The sequence below is a fragment of the Ailuropoda melanoleuca genome, chromosome 20 (assembly GCF_002007445.2).
Source record: "Ailuropoda melanoleuca isolate Jingjing chromosome 20, ASM200744v2, whole genome shotgun sequence".
NCBI classification, from domain to species: Eukaryota; Metazoa; Chordata; class Mammalia; order Carnivora; family Ursidae; genus Ailuropoda; species Ailuropoda melanoleuca.
This window is the reverse complement of record NC_048237.1, coordinates 11,707,290-11,727,972: the sequence shown is the minus strand read 5'-3', so window position 1 is coordinate 11,727,972 and position 20,683 is coordinate 11,707,290. Positions and strand designations below refer to the sequence as shown.

The 20,683-nt window shown below is 42.8% G+C and overlaps 1 protein-coding gene across 1 annotated transcript in view; it reads right to left on the bottom strand.

Moving 5' to 3' along the window:
* Positions 1–20,683, bottom strand: part of NPAS3 (neuronal PAS domain protein 3) — an 891,598-nt gene that overhangs the window by 27,829 nt on the left and 843,086 nt on the right. The window contains 1 exon segment of the mRNA XM_034648322.1: positions 118–311. Within this exon segment, the coding sequence (XP_034504213.1) occupies positions 118–311 (194 nt within the window).

Below are 20,683 nucleotides of genomic sequence, written 5' to 3'. Positions count from 1 at the left end.
TAAGATCAGGATTTGTAATGAGCCACACTGGGAGAGTAAAATCCTTCAGACTGCTGCAAACACCAACCTTCACCAATGTATAACATACAATAGGAAATGAGAACAAAAACAAAGTACCTATTTTCACAGTAAATGATATTGAGGTCCATATTTACTCGAGTGACGAACATATGGCAGTCAATTCTGACTTCATTGATCGTGGGGGGAGGCAGGGCATGAGCCACAACCACAAGACCCATGATTTGGCTGGGGACGGTCCTCCCGTGAGATAGGGACACCCTCAGTCGTAGCCGGCCTGTTATGTGAATCACCTGTAATAGAACATTAAGGACGAGACACAGTCAAATTTACATCTGGGACGCAACAGTTTTTCTGTTGAGAAATTGCAAAATTACATCTGGAATAACCAACATTAGCTTGTATCTTCTGTAATCATAATGCCTGTCAAAGTGCCCTCAATGTCCCCAAAGCAGGGACAAAAGAGAAATAATATCATAGGCTGAGCTTTACTCCAGGCAGCATTATTACTGTGCTATTGCTATTTTCAGGACTTTTTCTTTCCCTTCCCTTTCTCTCTCTCTCTTTTCTTTCTCTTTCTTTCTTTCTTTCTTTCTTTCTTTCCTTTCCTTTCCTTTCCTTTCCTTTTCTTTCTTTCTTCTTCTTTTTTTTACATTGCAAGGAAGTGTATAACCAGTTAAAATGACCAGAAAGTTGAGCAATGAGCTGCAAAAGGAAATGTTTGCATTATCTGCCCTTGTTAAGGGATGATGTCCATCTCTTTTCATATCTGTACTGAGTGGGATTACATGGCCATCTCCTTTCAGACCTATGGCCCAGAGCTTTCCTGGGGGGTGGGGGGTGTTAATAATGCAAAAAGGCCAAAAGACTCCAGTGAATACAAGTTAGTGGCAATGACAAGGATGGGCCCTCTTGAGCATAGAAGTTCCCTGTCAGTACTGAACTACCAGTACTACTGTGACTTACTGCACAGCCCTGTGGGGTTGAGGGTCAGAAGAGTTTGGCCTATCATTTGTTCCTCGAGCTCATTCTAAAATAGAGTCAGGAAATTTGCACCATTTTGGTCGCTTATTTTGGTTGCGTGCAGAAACAGGTGGGCGAATGCTGGGCTGTCATTTTCCGTTTCTTAGGCAACGTATACCATAGGTAGTCCAAGCCATCCAGAACCAAATAGAAGTGCTTCATCTTCCTCACACATTTGAAATGGTATTTTTACAGACGCCCTTTGAAAAAGTCCCCTTGCTTATAAACTACACATAGAAGGACAGCCATAATGTCAACTTCCTTAAGTGATGTTTTGAGGAAACAAAATCATAAAAGGGTGGAAAAGCATCAAGGATTGTATGCTTTGGGATGATGGAAGTCGTGTGCGTGCTTGGGTTGGGGAAGGAGAGTGTTAGAGTTGCGTGCGTGTGTCTCGTGTGTGTGTGTGTGTACTCGAGCTGTGTTTCTAGCATCGTGCTACAGGGTGGGGGACCCTCCAAACTAGTTGTAGATGTAATCACTGTGATTTACTGTACCAGGGAGCTTGGGTTAGTAGTTAACCAAGTTTCTGCCTTTGGTTTGCCTCTCCAAAAAGGCACCATTGAGCACCAAACCATCTTTTGAGATTGTACTCTTCCCTCTTCGCCATAAGGAACTCAAGCGGGAAGTGGGTCTCTGGCCTCCCAGGACCAATAACAATGAGCCTCTGCTCTCCTTCCCAGGGGCTTGACTGGTAATTCCTTTTTCATTTTGTTTTTTGTTTCCTTTAAGTTACTCGGTTTTCCAAAAGCAAGCCACACAGCTGTCAGTCAAGAGGCAGGATCAAAGCTTAAGGGGCTGCCCTTCGGAGTCCTGGTGTCCTAAATAATACCTTGCTCCCCAGTTCCCCTTCACACTTGCACCCAGCGCTGTCGATCTGGAGTACCAGTGAGGAGGATTAGTGAGGATATTTCAGCAGCAGCTTTGTGACCACCCACATCTGAAGTTGACTAAAATTCATACTTAATGCACCTTTGCTTCAAGCTTTGGTCAGACGAGCGACTTTACGAATATTTGAAAATGTTCCTAGAGGCAAGGATGCTAAAACACCATCACAGACACACATTTTTGTAAGACCTCATTAACTAATAAAGAAATGGCTAAAAGAAATGGGATTAACTTCACAGGAGGGGTGTTAACAGTCCCTGGGCCTCCTCCCAGCTAGGCTAACATAGATGCTCATTTATCATTATCTGTCGTGTTTTATCAGGAACTCTCAGCTTCTTGGAAAAACAGATCTATAAATGCTCACGAAAATATGCACTCAGAAATGATATGATAAATAAATCCTTACTTCGTATTCTATTCCAAAGCCATTTATGGGCTTCTGGGCTAGAAAACATTTTGGGAAGGCACAGAGGTTACTGGGGGGAGCTGTCTGCATATCACATTTACCTGGGCCCCATCTCCAGCATTGACTGTGGCCATCGAGGTGCTGACGGGGGTCAAAAGTTGGGTCCCGTGGGGGTCTACATTTGTCATTTTCTGATTTTGTTACCCAGCACAAGTCACTCAACTGCCTGCATCTCAGTTTTCTTTTCTGCGAAATGAGGGTAATAAGGAAGTGTTCTGCAGGCATGTTATGAAAATGAAAAGAGATAATGGACCTTGTGAAGAAGTGTCCAAATTTCATTATAATTCTGTTTGCCCTTTAAAATATCAACTGAATAGTGGATCAGGATTGATTAATTTAATCTTGACCAAAAGCCTAATAAATGAATTCTTAGGGGATCATAAATCGTCATGTTTGGAAGAAAAATTGGAGGGTCTATCTTAGGTCCTTCTCCCTTTCATTTTTTTAGGTGGAAAAGAGGCTTCTGAAAAGTTCATTCCCTGCCCAGAGTCACCTAGCTCAGAAATGACAAAAAGAGCCTAGAATCCAGGTTTCGAGGTGTTGAGTTTCATTTCAACTTTGTTATGTTTATGTGCATATTCATATTGAATGAAACATCACAAGTTTATACCAGTATAAATCAATTTACTACCTTCAGTAAACTGTATGTGAATCTTTAAAAAGATTTCAATGATAACCAGCAGCTCAGGTTATTTGAAACATCTTCAAGAAGCAGTACAAACTAAGATGAAGGGGAAAAAAACCTAATGAGGTAACTAAACAGTAAAGAAATGTCAAAGGGTGTGTTTGTCTACCTAGAGGTTCCTCTGGAGGTGAGGGAGGTTGAGATTGAGGAGAGGAAAGGAATATCTATTTAGCTCCATACTTAAGTTTTAGGTTGAAATTAATATATTTTTCCAAATCCATTTCATAATGCAAACATTTTTTCCCCATGTGACAGGTTATGTTTAAATTTTAGAAACATGTCTGATAGCTGGTATGTGAATACATAGATAGTTGAGTTTTTCACTTTGTAGTTGCTTTGAGGACCTGAGGTTCAGAGGCCAGGGTATTGTCAGAAGAGCTGAGTTCAAGTCCCAGCCCTGGCACTATACAGACATGCAAATATGATGCTCAGAGAACTGAAATGACTTAGCGACTTTCTATGTCAGTGTAGTAGAGATTAAAAACTCGGCACAGAAGAAGTACTGTGTGAAGCTATCTTTGTTTTCTTAAAAAGGCATCTTTGTGGGGCGCCTGGGTGGCACAGCGGTTAAGCGTCTGCCTTCGGCTCAGGGCGTGATCCCGGCGTTTTGGGATCGAGCCCCACATCAGGCTCCTCTGCTATGAGCCTGCTTCTTCCTCTCCCACTCCCCCTGCTTGTGTTCCCTCTCTCGCTGGCTGTCTCTATCTCTGTCGAATAAATAAATAAAATCTTAAAAAAAAAAAAAGGCATCTTTGTTTTTTTCATTAAAGGACATAATATTGGTGCTTTAGTTTCTAAAACCTTCTATGTGCAAGGGACCTTGCTCGGTGCGAGGGAGCAGACAACAGTGACTCGAATATAAACCTGTCCTCAAAGAGTTTACAGATTATACAATAGGAAGAGACATGTGTAATTACTTGTAAAATAGGACTATGGGAAGATGATGCAGTGCCTGACAAAGACAGTGGTTCTCCATCCTGGTTATGTGATAGAATAACCTGTGAAGCTTTATCATCCTGTGGATTCCTAGACTCTGTCTCCTAGATATTCTAATTCCATAGGACTGGGCTGGGGTCTAGCATTTGTTTGTTCTTTAAAACTTCAAAGGTGATACCTACTATTGGAGAATATCTGGCTAATGGGTCTGGAGTTAAACCAGTGATTCTCAACCATGCTATACATTGGAATTACCCTGGGAGTACTTAAAAGTCCCATGTCCAGGGGCACGTGGGTGGCTTAGTCAGTTAAGTGACTTACTCTTGATCTCATTTCAAGTCTTGATCTAAGGGTCATAAGTTCAAGCCTTGCACTGGGCTTCATGATGGGTGTGGAGCCTACTTAAAAAAAAAAAAAGTCTCTATGTCTAAGATGTACCCAAGACCAGTAAAATATGGATCTCTGGGGGGAGGGGTCTTTCTAGGTCTTCCAGGGATGCTGAAAGTATTAAGTGAAAATGTATATAAAGTGCCTACGTATATGCCTGACATAGAGTATATAAGCTCACAAATACAATTTCAGTTAAGTTCCAAGTGTGTGCCATAAGAAAGATATAGAGTAAGATCTTGGAGAGTTCGGGATAGGGAGAGAATACTTTTGACAGACTGAATTAGGAAGGCTATGTGAAACTGGCATTAGAATAAATTGTTGATGTACGATAGGATTATAGAATGGTGAAAGGGGTTCTCAGATGGGGAAAAGGGCTAGAACAAATAATATAAAAGGGAACCTATTGGGAACGCCCAGGGCTCGAGGAGCGCTTCAGTTGGTGTGAGCAGGAGAAGAGACAGACATGGGCCAAACTGGTAGGCAGAAGCAGTAGAAATTGGGACCTGGGAAGAAGCACCATGATTTTATTCCTGTTTCATAGGATGATGATGATGACGACGAGAGACTGAATGGAAGAATTGCTGACAGATGGACAAAACAGATTTCTCTATGGACATTTTGTATCTGAGCAGCTTGGAGAGGTCCTGGACAGGGGAGAGCTGGAAAAAGGGGTTGGATACATAAGAGATGATAGTTGAAGGACTAGTTTTGGAAGGTGGTTCCCCCACCCCCCCACCAGTTAAAACCAAGAAAGTCGATGGAATTACCAATGGAGAAAATAGGAGAGAAGAGCAAAAGCATCCCTCCCTGCCCCCTGCTTTGAGTATTTGAAACCTAAGGCAACTTCTCTTTCTCTAAATTGAGGTTCTCTTGCTCTATCATGTGACTTTTATTAAAAAAAAAAAGAAAAAGAATTTCTGAAAACTCTAAATGCCCCTTTTCTTCACCCACAATTCCATTCTGACATAAATGCCAAGCTTGCCATATTGTTACCAGTCCCAGTGGTAATATCCCAAAGAATGAGATGGCTTCTTTGTAAAGTTAAGTAGGTGAATGGGAAATGATTTTAAATACAAATATATAAGCCTAAATACTAATATTACATCAAGAACCATGAAACTATAAAAATAGCATAGTTACTGTAAAATGGATTATTATGGCATAGAAATAACATTGAATTGGAAGATGGAACATTTTATTTTAGTTCTGGTCTGGTCATTTTGGCAAGTCATCTAGTTTGTCCAGGGTAGCATTGCTCAGATAAGAAATGGAGAATGAGAATCAGGAGATGATACCTAGGGTTCCTGCTAAAACTTCTAGAGAATTCTATGATCTGCTCCATAAAGTGGCCTTTACTGTGCTACAGCACTAGCTTTCCCCAGTCCCTCACTGTGCTTACAACTCCATGATGGGGGCAGGAGCTTCAGAGTCCAGTTGCAAGTTAATAAATGCAGAGTTTACTTGAAGAATTAATCAATAAGGTTTTACGGGTCCTATCTGAGCTGAAACAATGCTTTGGTTTTGGCCAATGCCAGGTAAAAATTGCCTCTGCGTTCCAAAGGTTCATCTTAGGCTGGTCTTAAATCTAATCTACAGACATTCTTCAAAAGAGATTTCTGAACTAAGAGATTCTTTGCCCCCGAGCTCAATTTTATATAAGAGCTCAATCCTCACGCTTCCTTTCATTGTTCTTGTTTTATCATAAAGAGCTCTACAAAAATGCTAAAGCCTGTATTTTTCCAAACCCCTTACACAGCACTGCCCAGACACCAGCCCCCGCAAAGCCAAATGCACAGGGTTTCTGAGTTGCAATCCTACCATCTTTGGTAAAAATGTCCAAATTAGGATTATTTGACAGTCCCATATCGAAGGAATCATGGCTTGCCTTTTCTTTTTCTTCTGATACACCCAGCGGATGTGCACGACGCCGTTAAGTACATGTCCGCAGAGTTTAGGATGAGTGTGGGAGTGTTAACGAGCCACGTTTCTTGGACAAATATATATTTCTCTTCCTGCCATATGCTCTTTTCAGTCATCTGTTAGCGATAAACACTTAGATGTGCTCCACTAATATCTTCTCATTATAAACAAACCATCACGAAGACCTTGATAAAACTTCCCCTCTGTCAATACTTAAGGAAAAAAAGTCCGTGACAGAAAAATACATCTGGAAGCTGTTCTCCATTCTTTTAGGAATAAATTTCAGTACTAGTAATGTGAAACGTTTGCTTTATCAAAAGGAAATGCTAAGTATTATGTGCATTATTTTCCACATATAATGTAAAGTACAGAACAGGGCTGCGCAAATAGGAACAAAAAAAGCTGCAGGCATGAGAAAACTATGGATTCCCTGGGTTTAGAGCATCTTCAGAGATTTTTCCCTTGTCCTTTAAGGGAATCCAAATTTACCTTAAAAATTAAGCTTCCTTCTGGCACTCTGGTCTTCTCTCATTTATTCCCCCGCAGAAGTCTGGTTTAGCATACAGATCATCAAATCACTAGCTCAGGTGGGAAAGTCAGCTAATTATTTTTAAGTGATGGGGGCTCTGAGGTGGCCCCCAACCCGCAGAAAGATAAGGGCTTAGCCAGGTTTTCTGAACCTAAACATCCAGCCTACAGCATAACAATTTAATCTAAACCAGTGTGAGGATATCAACCTCGTGTGAATGACTTCTTGCAAGTTTTTTGTCTGACTCCTGCCACCTCGGTCTTTGCGCCACGCCCCCAGAAAAACAAAACAAAACAAAAAACAAAACAGCAAGAAAAAAGCTTAGCTGAGACCAAGTACTTGTCATAAAGTACTTGGAAAAAGGGGTTGGATGTCCAGAGAGGTGAACTCTATGGAGAAGAGAAAAGGGCTCATAACTGAAGGAGGCCTCATTGGACCCTGTGAGGGCAGAAGAAGAGCAGAAGGCCATGTCCCTTCCTTTTCCAGGATCTCAGATTGTATTTCTAGAAACTGATTCTACTCCAGTAGGGCTTTGTCATAATTCACAATGGGACTTGAGCAGCAGAGGATAAGAAAGGGCAGAAGAGGAAAAAGATAACTTTTCAAGGCAGAGGTGAGATTTGTGGGGAGATGAGATTCGGGNTTGGGGGGGGGGGGGGATGAGGTGGTGGCAGGGAGCGGGTAAAAATGCAGACCTTTTTCAGGGCCCCAAGGGGGATGCAATGGGAGAGGTGGTCTTGGATTGTCCTCATCAACTAGATGGCCATCAGCTCAGAAACCACACAGTGGTGCGAGGCTTTCTGGGAGTTTGTCCCCAAGAACTCCTCTAAGATCAGGGATTTTCAATACTGGGAACAAGACTAGCAACAACATAGGCAGGGTCTCAGATGGGCTCCACTTAAGGGCGACTCTGGAGGGAGAGAAGAGAGGAGGTGAGACTGGGACCCTGGGAAGCATCCTGGCTGAAGTTAAGAAAGAGGAACCCTGGCTGGAGCCAGTCCTTGGATAAAAGGGCTACAGTGAGCAAGTGTTAATTCTCAGGGACTCCATTTGGTTTGAATGGTAATGAGGGGAGTGGGAGGAAGGATGTAACTGGAGCACCGCCAGTCAGATGCTTGCTGGGACTCCTAAAAAAGACTCCGTGAAGGTGGGGTCAGGAAGTGGACAGGCTGGAAAGGTTAAGGGCATTTCTGAGGACAGGAAGCATAGGAAGGGAGGGAGCTGGGGCTAACTTCTCTACTCTCATGGAGGTTCTAAGGTCCTGAAGGAAAAGACTCATATACAAGCGTGAGTAAGAGCATTCCTCAAGTTATAGATCAAGTCAACTCACACAAGTAACACGATTAAATGGGTCTGGTACACAAGGGAAAACATACTTTGTTCTTTAAATTAGAAAGCCCCAAACACCTAATGCTGGTATCAGGGATTCATGGTAAAAAAAAAACAAAAAACAAAACCAAAAAACCTCTAGTGTTAGCGGTTCTTCAATTTGTGCACAAGCATGGAGAGCTTATTAATCAGGGGGATTCCCAGGCCCCACCCCCAAAACTGTGGATTCTTTAAATCTAGGGAGGGGCCTGGGAATCTGCATTCCCCAAAGCACTGAGCCATCCCCCCCGCAGTGTCCTCTTTATCTAAAGAGCGGGACCACTCCGGAGACGGTAATGAAGATGACCTCGAGGCTGATCACAGACTGCCTCCTAAGTGAGCAAAGAAAGACGGACATATATTTATGGTTAAATCGGGACTGCAAAAAAGACCCTACTCTATAGAACACAACCCCTTATCTTGGTCCTTTGAAAATGGAGGGCCGGTGCATGATAAGCGGGAACCCTGGGCTCTCGCAGGATCAGGCTGTGTTTTCTGCGCACGGGGCTGTGGAGGGAGCAGCCTTGGGAGCCCTGTCAAGACTCCGTTATTTGTGTAAAGGTCTGCCTTCTCTCAGTGGCCACGCCACAGTGGGCTGCACTGTTGTGCTGCAAAACCTCTTGGGGGAGGTCGAGCTCTGCCAATCCCCTCCCCCTCCCCCTCGGCCAGCCTGCCCCTGGCTTAGCTCCTGATTAATTCAGGGCAACCCTGAGAGGTTAACCCTTAATTTGATGGCTCTGGTGGGGAGCTGAGAGATTGCTGGTGATTTATCACCCTCGGTGGTTTTTTTTTTTTTTAATGTAGAAATATTTTCCAAGGCAACAAATAAAAAATTATTTTTAAAGCCCACATTTAAAAAACATTAGCTACAGCATTCTTTTCTTATGTGACTGTATCCTCCACACATAACAATTACTTCTCATCCATCTCTTTTAACAAACTTCAAATACATAACATAAAAATATAACTATAATTACAGCCTTAGTTTCTCAAAATGGGTCTGGACTCCATATTTGTTTCTTGCTCCCTTTGGAGAAAACAGTCTTTCTTCTACCAGAGATAAGATTTTTTATTGGGATAGTTGAAGCTGGAGAGATTTCCTTAACAAGATTATGTAAATGTATGCCAAAGACATAAACCACATTTTCTCAGAGAGTGGAACACTTCAAATATCATTTAATAAAACAGGACCATGGGTAGAAACACCTCGATAAATTGTTAAGGGGCAAAGCAAGAAGGCTGAACCATACACATCTGATCAAATTTTGTTTGATTCAGTTACTTTATTAAAGTCTCCTGGAGAAGGACAGAGGACCATCATACCTCTGTAGAGGGCAACTTTTTTATTCCTCTGTCACTTGCTGTGGAGAGGGTATCAGCCCTCATGGACCCAAGAGGATCCTTGTGGCTTAGTGCCACTATCTTGAAGACGGAGAGGCAGTTCTCAGTGTAACAGACTGCAATTTTATTTTCCAACAGCTTTAAAAAAAAAAAAAAAGACTCAGAACTAGTCCCGTGACTAATAACGAATAGAAACTGGCTCCCTAACTCCTATCTACTCCTCCCCCATCCCTGCCCCAATACTCTACCATATTATATAGTTTCTTCAGAACCCGCGAACTCTTATTGGGAAAGATGTAAATGAAATGTTTTCTATTTATGATCTTTGCTTAACACTTTTGTTGAATGTGCATTTTACTTAAATTTCTTGAGTCGAACAACTAGTCTTATTCTAAGTTAGTCTCCTTTAGCCTTTGTTTCTCTTGAGTCTGCTAGCAGAATTTATACATAGACACTCGAAATTGCAACAAATGTCCAAAGACAGCTGTGCGCCATAGATTGAGTGCTTCTCTGCATGAAGACGGTAGTTCCAGAGAGCTCTTTGCCATCATGAGAAAATGTTAAGCCAGCCTTATTCTATGCTCTCCACCCAATCAGAGGGTCTACAGGAGAAGAAATGACTGTATTTTTGATAACAAAGGAAAACCTTTAGAAAAAATAGCTCTTAGACGTAGGAGTCAGCTACCCCTCTCTTGCTCAGTTTCTGAGGAGGCTGAACCGCAGTTATCCGGGCGGGTGGGTGGGCTGGCTTTTGCGGAGGGCAAGTTTGCGGTCTCAAGCGCTGATACATTTTTGCAGCAACCATTTCCCCTAACAGCTTCCCCCAGCACACAAGTATTAATGATTGTATTTCTGATAATTAAATAATTTTATTTTTATTTTTTAATTTTTAAAAAGATTTTATTTGAGAGAGAGAGAGAGAAAGAGAAAGAGAGAGAGAGAGTATGAGGCAGGGAGAAGCAGACTCCCCACGGAGCAGGGAGTCCGACATGGGGCTCGATCCCAGGACCCTGGGACCATGACCTGAGCTGAAGGCAGACGCTAAACTGATTGAGCCACCCAGGCGTCCCTGATAATTAAATAATTTTAAAGTGAATACATAGGTCATAAATATTTCTGTAGAAAATAACCCTAATATTCCCCGAATTCAGACATAACACTCCTGAAAGATCAAACCTAAAAATGGTCACCTCGCAGGACGCCGCAGGAGTTTTGTGGGGCTCAGAAAGTAATGCAGGAACAAAGAGCACTGTCTTACGCTGGACACTTGAGACCCAGATATGTTCGAAAAACCACACTGACTGAAGCCAAGATTCCTCAGTTTTCCTGGTACACTCAGGCTACACGTGGCTGTGTGTCTGAGAGCAAGGACCTCCTTTCTCTACATCCACTTCCTCACGGGGACAGTGAGTGGGCCTCCCTGCATGGCCTCTGAGACTCTTCCTTGGCGTTGTGTCGGTTAAACCTTGAAACACGCAGCCTGGACCCTTCGTCCAAGCCCTAAACTTCTGTAACTGTCTGTCTCTGCTCTCTCGGTTTCTACTCCTTGGGAGGCCTGGATGTTATGTGTTGAGCACTGACTAGCAAAGGTCATTTTCTTAAACGTCTCTTAACCTGCCCTCCAAACTCTACAGCTAATATTTTAGAAGGCTGCCTTAATTAATCCTCAATTTCATCCTTCATGAGAGTAATTTCTAGTAATGACACGCCTCCTAAAACTTCTCTCTTTATGTAGAGAACACACGTGTCCCTGCGCCCAAACCTCTTGGCGTTCAACATCCCAGAAAGATCCNTTTTAGAAGGCTGCCTTAATTAATCCTCAATTTCATCCTTCATGAGAGTAATTTCTAGTAATGACACGCCTCTTAAAACTTCTCTCTTTATGTAGAGAACACACGTGTCCCTGCGCCCAAACCTCTTGGTGTTCAACATCCCAGAAAGATCGACGCTGGAGATGGGGGCCTTGCAGGCTGCCTCAAGCAACCCTCCCATGTCTCACGTGTGGTGACGGACGCCAGTGTGGTGACCGTCTTGCCCAAGGACACAAAGCCAGTTAGTGGCAGGCACAGGCAGAAAAGCGGTGTCCTCATCTCTTGCCCAATGCCTTTTCTCTTAACGGATCGCGCGTTTCGGTGGATGTACTCCCTTCTATTTTCCTCTTTTGTTTTCCCAAATGTGTTTATATCTCTTCATATAAAGGACTCGATCAAATTTAGGATTTTAACCTTCAAAAGACCCCATGGCCCTGACATGGGTTATTATCCACTCAGCATATGCGATTCAAAACACTCATGTGACTTTTGTGCCTGTCACCAGCTCATTTGCTGCGTTTGGTTTATTCAGCCATGATTAGAGAGAGTCATTTACAGACACACATTTGGAAACTCTTTAACAAGCTTCTAGCAGTTTCCTTTCCGAAGCTGTTTAAGTAGATGAGGGTGTGGTGTCAGCAACGACAGCAGTTTCCTCCACACTCCTGATTCCCCTGCTATTCCTATGTCTTTATCAGGACTTCCATTTTGTAGAAAGGCTTTTAAAAGACAGGAGAAAACAAACCAAAGATGCACACTTCAGAGCCTCCAAGCCATCATTTCAGGAAGACTGACTCAAAAATTAAAATTGAAACCATCACTCTATAACCTGAAAGTTCCCTTAAAAAAAAAAATCCCCCTCCCTCTTTTTATTTTAAAGAATACTTTTTGAAGTAATTGGCACAAAGACTGTTCTTGTGCAGATTGCTGCAAGTGTGCTCTTGGCAAGAACATCACAAGCACTAGGAAAACTTTAATATACTCAAGAAGCCAAATACAAACTGACACCAGGAACTCAAGTGTGGGAACAAACGGGGGAAAAAAAGAGAGAGCATCTCGATTTAATACAAACCTACATACAAAGGGACCAATTTCTACGATTCATGGTTTAGCATACAATGCAGCTGTCCTCCGAGTGAATATAGAGTAGTTATACATAAGAAATTAGAATTATCAATTCGGGTGAATTTCTCAAGAGTCCTTTTGATATGTAATACCGCAACCATAATGCCTAAGAAACCAGATATCAATGCATTAAATGAGATCAGGTTGGGATCTATTTAGAAAAGGAGGGTTTCAACTTGAAGCATCTCTTTGATTTGACCTCTGGAGCAGACCCTTTGCAGGGAAATTCAAAATGAAGAGCTCTCCCCTACCCGTAGCCTTGCTTCCCAGGTCTTTAACTGTGTTTGAATACATGTAACACAGGAAGGGGGGATTATTTAGAAATGTTTCCTATGTGGAAGAAATGGCCAGAACCTGCAGCCTCTTGCATTCTGCAAGACGCAGAAGGGGGGGGGTGGCGTTCAGTTCTCTTTATTCCACTGAATATGAGAACAAAAGTTATTTTTTTTTTTAAATTTTCTTCCTCAAGTCCTCTTCTTCTCAGCTATTTTATGGTAAGGGTTCAAGGATTTGGAGATTTTCTGCATCTTACTCCATCCACATTTCAAATTCCTTTCTGCTCGTGACCAACACTTACTTCCCCCTGCAACTGAAGAGAGGGTTCTGTTTTCAGTCCTGCTAAGCAAGATTTCTCCTGCAACCCCCTGGAGTTCAAACGTGCTATACTTTGTTTTTTTTTTTTTTTTTTTTTTTTTGCTCAGGGAACGTTTGAAGTCCCCTTTAAAAATAATGCCTTGAGGATATTTTTCCCTAATACCATTTAAAGAAACTTGAAAGCATATGGCTCTTGAAGCACACAGGGTTCTAATGAAGTAATCACACTGCTCATATGCAGACTTCCACCAGGAGCTTTTCACACTCAACCCAGATCGGTCTTGGGAATGGAGGAGAATTCTGCAGAAACTCCTTTCCTCCATCTGCCAGTGTAAAGGCTGAGGGAGCCACTGGACTAAAGTGGTGACTTTCAACCTTTGGAGGATGGAAGGTGGTGGGAAGGTTGTCTGGATCAGAACTGTTGGTGGCAGAGCAGATCAGTCTGGTAGCTTGTAAGGCAACTCAGGACAAATGTTCCTCCGTCGTGCAGTCTCTGTTCGTAGTGCGGGAGGAGAAAATAAAATTTCTTTATAGGGTTCTATTTGATGTAGTCCCTAGTAGCTCTACCACCACCTTAGGTGATTCTCTACACAGCCAGCGAAGACTAAATAAAACAAAAACATGGGATATTAATGCCCTTTCCCTGGAACTGGGAAAAGCGTGCTGTTCTCCTGTGGTGCTGCAATGGATTCTCTAAATCTATCACAATTAAAATCACACTTCTTCAGGCACAACCTCATTAGTGCTGAAATATCACATCTTGTGTGATTTCCTTGGGATTTTAGCAAAACAAGTAATGATTCTTTTGATTATTGGAGTGACTTGTGCTATCATGACTGCCAAGTACGTATGCGACTGTTTAAAAGAACTAGAATCAGCACTTGACTTTTTTATGCTTACTTTGGTTCAGGCAGACATAAACCCCAGAGGAGAGGCTTTAGGCAGTGTGAGCCAACTTAGCCCACTCCCCCGATATCTCCTTTTCCAGAAGACCTCCGAAGGGAGGGATAGGTGAGCCGTGGAATGGCAGGTGTGTGGATGACTGAGATTCAGGGGCAGGTCTCTCTGTCTTTGCCGGTTTCTACCTGGTCAGATGGTGCTTCCCAAACATCCAAATGCCCCTGCAGCATTTTGTGCACCTCGCCCGAACTACATGATTTCGTTCATTCAGCAAGAATCACTGAGGTTCGTATATTGCTAGGCATTGTCCTAGGCTCTGGGATACAGTGATGAAAAGGACGGACCAAGCGGCAGTGCTGAGATCTGATGTTTCTGGCTGCTGCAAATGGCTGCTCTGGGGCCCTGAGTGGCAGCAGGAAGGCCAAGGAAAGGAGGGCTCTGCAGAGGTCCAGGTCGGGGAGGTGATGGTAGGTCAGGAAGGAATGGTGGGAAGTGGTTGGGTGGTGGATACACTTCGAAGGCAGAAATGCTGGAATTTGCTAATGTATTCAATGTGGGGTCTGAGGTAAAGAACGGGCTCAAGGGACACTCCTGAGCTTTTGACTGGAGTCTCAGGATGGAGGACGGAGCCCTGTACTACGATGGAAAGGGCTGGTGCATGGGGGAGGAGTTTTGATTTTGGTTATATTAAGACAGAGAGCTTGTCAGTGTTCACGTGAAGATTCAGTACGGTGTAGAAGGTTAAACACTTCGTCAGTGTCATTTTTTCTTCACACTTTATTTGGAGATCTTTTATTTGCTAAAATATAAATAGTTCTAGAAATTTTATACATATCTGTTATGAAACGTGCCCTTGGCAAAATGGAGAAATTAGTGATGCGCGCGCTCGAATCCCTGATTTTTTTTAGTCCATGTGGGAGAGGACAATGGGCTTATTTTCTGACAAAACCCATCCTGAGCAGGGACTGAAGGCAAGCATAGCAGGCCAGGTAAACACCAACAATAACCCTACGCAGTTATAAAGCTTACGCAGGTATTTTCACGGGACAAATTCTATCCTTTGTATATTCTCTTTAGACATCATTTGCAAAGCATCTATCTTTCCAAGTGTGGGCAGCCAATTTCAAAATCCAGGCCAGGAGAATAAATCCATGCCTCCTAGGCCATGTCCAGCCCCAAATGTGAGAGTCCAGAGAATGCTGTGTTCGAGAAGGTTCAATCTGAACGTTCTAAGAAGGCACACACTCTCCCTGGGCCCCGCCACTCCTCACTCGGCCCGCTCTCTGGAAGACATCTTTGACTGAGTTTATGACCAGGAGAAAGAAAGGCAGTCTATAGAGCTTCTTCCTGACAGAGCGTTGGCACACATTTAGAGAACAGTGGCCCACTTTGCACAGGCTCCCTTTCTAAAACACTTCTGCAGAATACGGTGGGCGGCACACTTTCCCAAAGCAATGACCTTCTCCTTGTAGCTGGTGGAGGACTGCTGTTTATGTTTGATTTCCTTAATCCCTCTGAAGCAGCGAAGAAGGCTTAGGTGGTAATTTATTTATAAGAAATTATGATAAAGCTTCAGCAATTTGAATGCTGTGTAGAAAGTGGGAGGTAGACTGTACAGAGAGGCAGGGTATCCAAACTTCGAAGTGAGCATTATGACAGCCTTTTGGTTTATCTACCCTCGGAATCAATTTTGTCATTTTTAATTGACCGATTTTCCCTTGTTTGCTTAACATTTATTAATTGATTGTTATGCTCATGCAATTAATTCAAAAGTTGGCAAGTTTAACGCAGAGAAATTAATTTTCTTTTACCAACATGCCACTTAAAATACATTTTTGGAAGCCTGGGTTACCAGGAAATTACCTTCAAATTAATCAATAAGGAAATGAGATGGTAGTGTCCCTTGACATCTGTCAATCCAAAATATGTCAGTTTCTTCCTTTTGTTTGGGGTTTTTCTGCTGAGTAAGGAAGACGAAAAACCTGGATATTAAAGTACACTGACGCTGCCTCTCGACAGGCAAAGGGAAGCAATTTCTTTGCAAAAATGTACAACGTTGACACGGATTTGATTTTTCACTGAGAGACATCTGTAGCAAAGTGGTAAATTTTATCAGAGAATGTGAAAATGAAGTTCATCGTCTTCTTCCCAGAGCAGCTCTTTTGCCATTTTTCCTTTCCTTCGTTTGAACCCTTACTAGATACCACCCTTCTGCCAGGCCCCGTGGGGGCAAACCTGTCAGGGAGATGGATGTGTGAGCCGAGCCCTGAACGAGGCCTGCAAATGCAAAGTGCAGGGGAAGTGACGAGGGGGACTGTCCTGACGAGACAGGTGGAGAGGTGCTCCTTAGGCGGCGGCATTTGAGCAGAATTCCTACAGAGCAGTAGGATTTGATTGGCATTTAGATCGAAGACCTCTTATCAACAAAAGGACAGAGAGGCAAAACTGCTGCTTGTGTTTGGGAACAGAGAGGAGTACCGCGAGACCCCGGGGTAGGTGGGAAATGCTGGCGTAGGTAAAGCGGGCTAGGTGGCGGGACGCTACGAATGCCATACAAAGGGATTAGGACTTTATTTTATAGACATATGCGAACAACTGAAGACTTTCAGAGAAAAGAGTATAGGACCCGACCTGAGATTTCAGAAGAAAACCGTGAGGGCTTTCATTCATTCACTCATTCATTTATTCATTAAATAGATAAGCCTTTGACTATGACCAGGCACTGCTCTGTGCCAGGCACTGGGGCCGTTACAATTACTAAGGAGCTCACAGGGCACCTGTCTGGTCCTAAGGAGGCTGTGATCAGGGCTACATAGGAAGGTGAAGCAAAGGAATGGCCAGCACCCTGTCCAGGTGAGGATACGGAACCGGTTTGGGGAAGGCTAGTGTTCAGCTAGGTACTCAGGCTTGAACCTTGGACCTCTCTTTATTTTTAGTAACGCCTGCACGTCATCAGAGGTTAAAGTCAGAGTTACTGAGTGCATCACTTCTCTTGGGCTCGTCTTTGATCCTCTGCCTCTACTTACTAGAGCCGATCATCAGGCTTGGCAAGTCTTCCTTTACCCTCTCTCTCCCGACCGATGTGACAGCAGTTACACCGATACAGACTGCTGAAATCCCACATCAGGACAACGGGTGGGCAGCTGCCTAACTGGTCTCTTTTATTTTTCCCCCACTCTAGTTGATCCTGCATTTTGCTGCCAGATTCATCTTTCTACAGTGTCTTTACACTGACTCCCATCCCTCATTTACGTGCTGTGTAATTTGAAGCAACCACATGATGTCTCTGAGGCTCCATTTCCCGCGTGTCAAATGGGCACGATCATCCTTGGTGTCCCCATCTTAGAGAATTGCTGAAAGAACCAAATGGGGCAGTGCTTTTAAAAATACTTTGAAAACATACAGTGCCTTGTCGATATAAATTATTATTATTATTCAAGAAACTTGCTTGATTCTGTAATACATTTCAGACCACTTAGCTTTCAGGAAAGTCTTGTGACAACTGAGTCCCAACCTTCACAACCCGATCTTCCATAACTACCCTCCCCACACTCCAAATGCTTTTCACACCGTCTCCTGAACCTGTCTTGCATTTACCTGCTCAGTACGTTTGCTCACACTACCTCTTAGGCCAGGAATTCCTTCCCTGTCTCCCCCCATCAGTGAAAATAATATCCGTTCTTCAGGATCTATGCCAAATCTCTTCTCTTCTTCTTTGGCCATTTGAGCCTAAAGCTGTCCTCTTCCCTCTGAATTCCCACTATTGTCTCTACACCCAAATAGCACTAGGTATGAACTACTTGGGTGTATTCTCTCTTGACTCTGCCGCTGCTTCTCTTTCTTCTTAGAGGCGCAGAATGTCTTTTCTTTCTCAGAATACCACACAGGGCACAGACTCTGGGAGGTACTCAACTGATGACTGACTGCTTAAACACTCTCCATTCATCCTGCTGCATGAGAGCTTACAAAGTCCTGAACTTTCTTCCTTTTGATTCTTAAAACAGCCTCTAAGGTGGGTTGGGCACATAGTAGTCTATCCATTTTATAAATAAGGAACCGGAGGCCAAGGTAGATGACGTGTGTGTTTGGCGTTGTACAGTCAAACGTAGTTGTGGTGCTCCCCCAAGTTAGTGTTCTTTTTTCACAGACCATACTCCATCTCCGCCACTCTTAATTCCTGTTCCGATCCACCTGAGCAGTCTAAAACCCTTCTCCCTTCTGTTTCAAAAAGCTTTCAATATGAAATTGCCTTTAGAACATAGGTAATGATCAGCTTCTCCCTGGGGGTTAGTTACTGCCTGAACACAGCGGATACTTGAAGATGCAACCTTGTTGGAACTATAGAGAATGTCCATTGGGTTTGGCTTATCATGGCCCTGAAGAAAACACACCATTTCTACCTTAAGGAACTTAAAATCTCTATGTTACTAATTACTGAGTCTGGTAACTGATTCCTTTATTTCAATGCAAACAGGGTTATATAAGGTTTCAATCAATAAACAGTATACTAACAAATTCACATTTGGCTAATATGAACATTAGACTTAACATTAACCAACGTGAGCCACAGTGGCAAGGCGTCCTAAGACGTTCCTCATGCCCATCGCCATGGATTCATGGCCACTCCATAAGCCTTTCCTCTGAGCAACCCACAGACTTCACTGTGGGGATGGAGCCATGGTGGTGACTTCTAGCAAACTTCCTCCTCTTGTTTTATGAACATACTTTCTGCCCTTTGCCCCCTTCAGAAATAAAATAGGTAATCTGAAGGCTTGTTAAAAATGATTCCCTTCACGAAAACATATACACCGAGAACAGAAATCAAATGGGGAAAAGATCAATGCCTAGTGACAAACATAAGCTAAGCCAGTATCTTCTGAAATGTTAAAGTCCCAGATTGTACAGTTGTAACCTAATACAGATAATCTTGGGTATTAACAGAGACTTAGACCTTACAGAACATTTTCACTCATATTCTCTTACATTAACTTCATAATTACTATGATATTTCAGAAGAGGCACTTTTACTCCCTTTCAACAGACTCAGGGAGGCTAAATGAGTTCCCTAAGGTCAGAGGGCGAAAAACCAAATGGCGAAATCGGGGCTAAACCTCCATCTGTTGATTCTAAGGCCAGGACTCTGTACATTCTACCACATCACCAAAAGTGTCATTAATGTGATTTTTTTAATATTAGTCATTATATATACAAAAACCACTTATAAATATCTGTATCGATAATTACTTCCAGCTTTTAATAGTTTACAGATAATTTTTAACAATTTCTCTTTGGTAGCTCTATTGGGCTGCAACAGTTAATACCACATAGCTGATAGCTGGAGAGAGTTTAGATCCCAATGATATGTGGGAATCAGCTTCTGTACAAATGTTGTGTTCTTTAATTAATGCTTAATTCTTATACAACTCAACACATTGACCCTGTGGCAGTCTTAATTGGTCATAAATATGCCTAATGAATTGTCTAGTTATTTTGGAAAGACATATAACCATGCTTTTCTCTACAGTCCCATTTTTACATCTCCTCTCTGACCTGCAGAAGACAGTCCACACAGCTCTGGAAGTTCACTGGTGTTTCAGACTTCTTAATATTTCTTATTTTCTAAATGGTATGTTCAAATTCCAACATGACCACAGGAAATAACAGACTGAACCAAATTAGAAGTCGCACAGGTGTTGTGGCATAATGTAGAATCATCAGGCACAGTTCGGAGGCAAGTCCTTCCCTTCGAATGGAGCTAAAACAATTCACAATTTTCTAAAACTCATGATTATCCCTAATCATTTCTAAAAAAAAAGGATTCAAGACAGGATATTGCCTCTCTTCCTTATGAAACCGTTCGTTGTCGTCTTCACTCTGTGCCCAGATAGGCCAGGAGGATGCCAGGAGGGGTGACCGATGGTGAGTTCCAATGTTAATGGTNAGTTCGGAGGCAAGTCCTTCCCTTCGAATGGAGCTAAAACAATTCACAATTTTCTAAAACTCATGATTATCCCTAATCATTTCTAAAAAAAAAGGATTCAAGACAGGATATTGCCTCTCTTCCTTATGAAACCGTTCGTTGTCGTCTTCACTCTGTGCCCAGATAGGCCAGGAGGATGCCAGGAGGGGTGACCGATGGTGAGTTCCAATGTTAATGGTACCAAGTGATGTATACAGGAAGAAGCTTTTGTCAGGTTTCTCTGGAGCTGGAAATGTCCATTCTGGACCTCATACCCGACTTGTGTTGTCCAGTACCCACTCCCACAATAGCTCTGGGCTCCCCCATTTGGCTAACTCTGGGTGCCCATATCTAAAGACTTGCCCTGTTGTATCTGTGGTTTCTGACAGAAGATGTCTGGTGGCCGTTAATAATTACCCCAAACAAATAGCCCTGTGAGAAATGTACGAATTTCAAGAGGTCCCAGATGGTCCATTCTGTCAGCTCTACCTCAGAATATTCAAATACCACATCTATGAACTTCTTAGCTCTACGGTTCTATGATTCTCAAGAGGGAAAGGGAAAAGAATATCTCAGAAAAATCTTTGGTATTTGTTCTTGGGATGAATGAATAGCGAGGATGCTTTGGCATTCTTGGAGATGGATTATGTGTTCATGCCTCTGTAGTTTTGAAAATTCACTGGGATGGGGACACAAACTCCAGGACTGGAACAAAATATTGCCTGCCTAC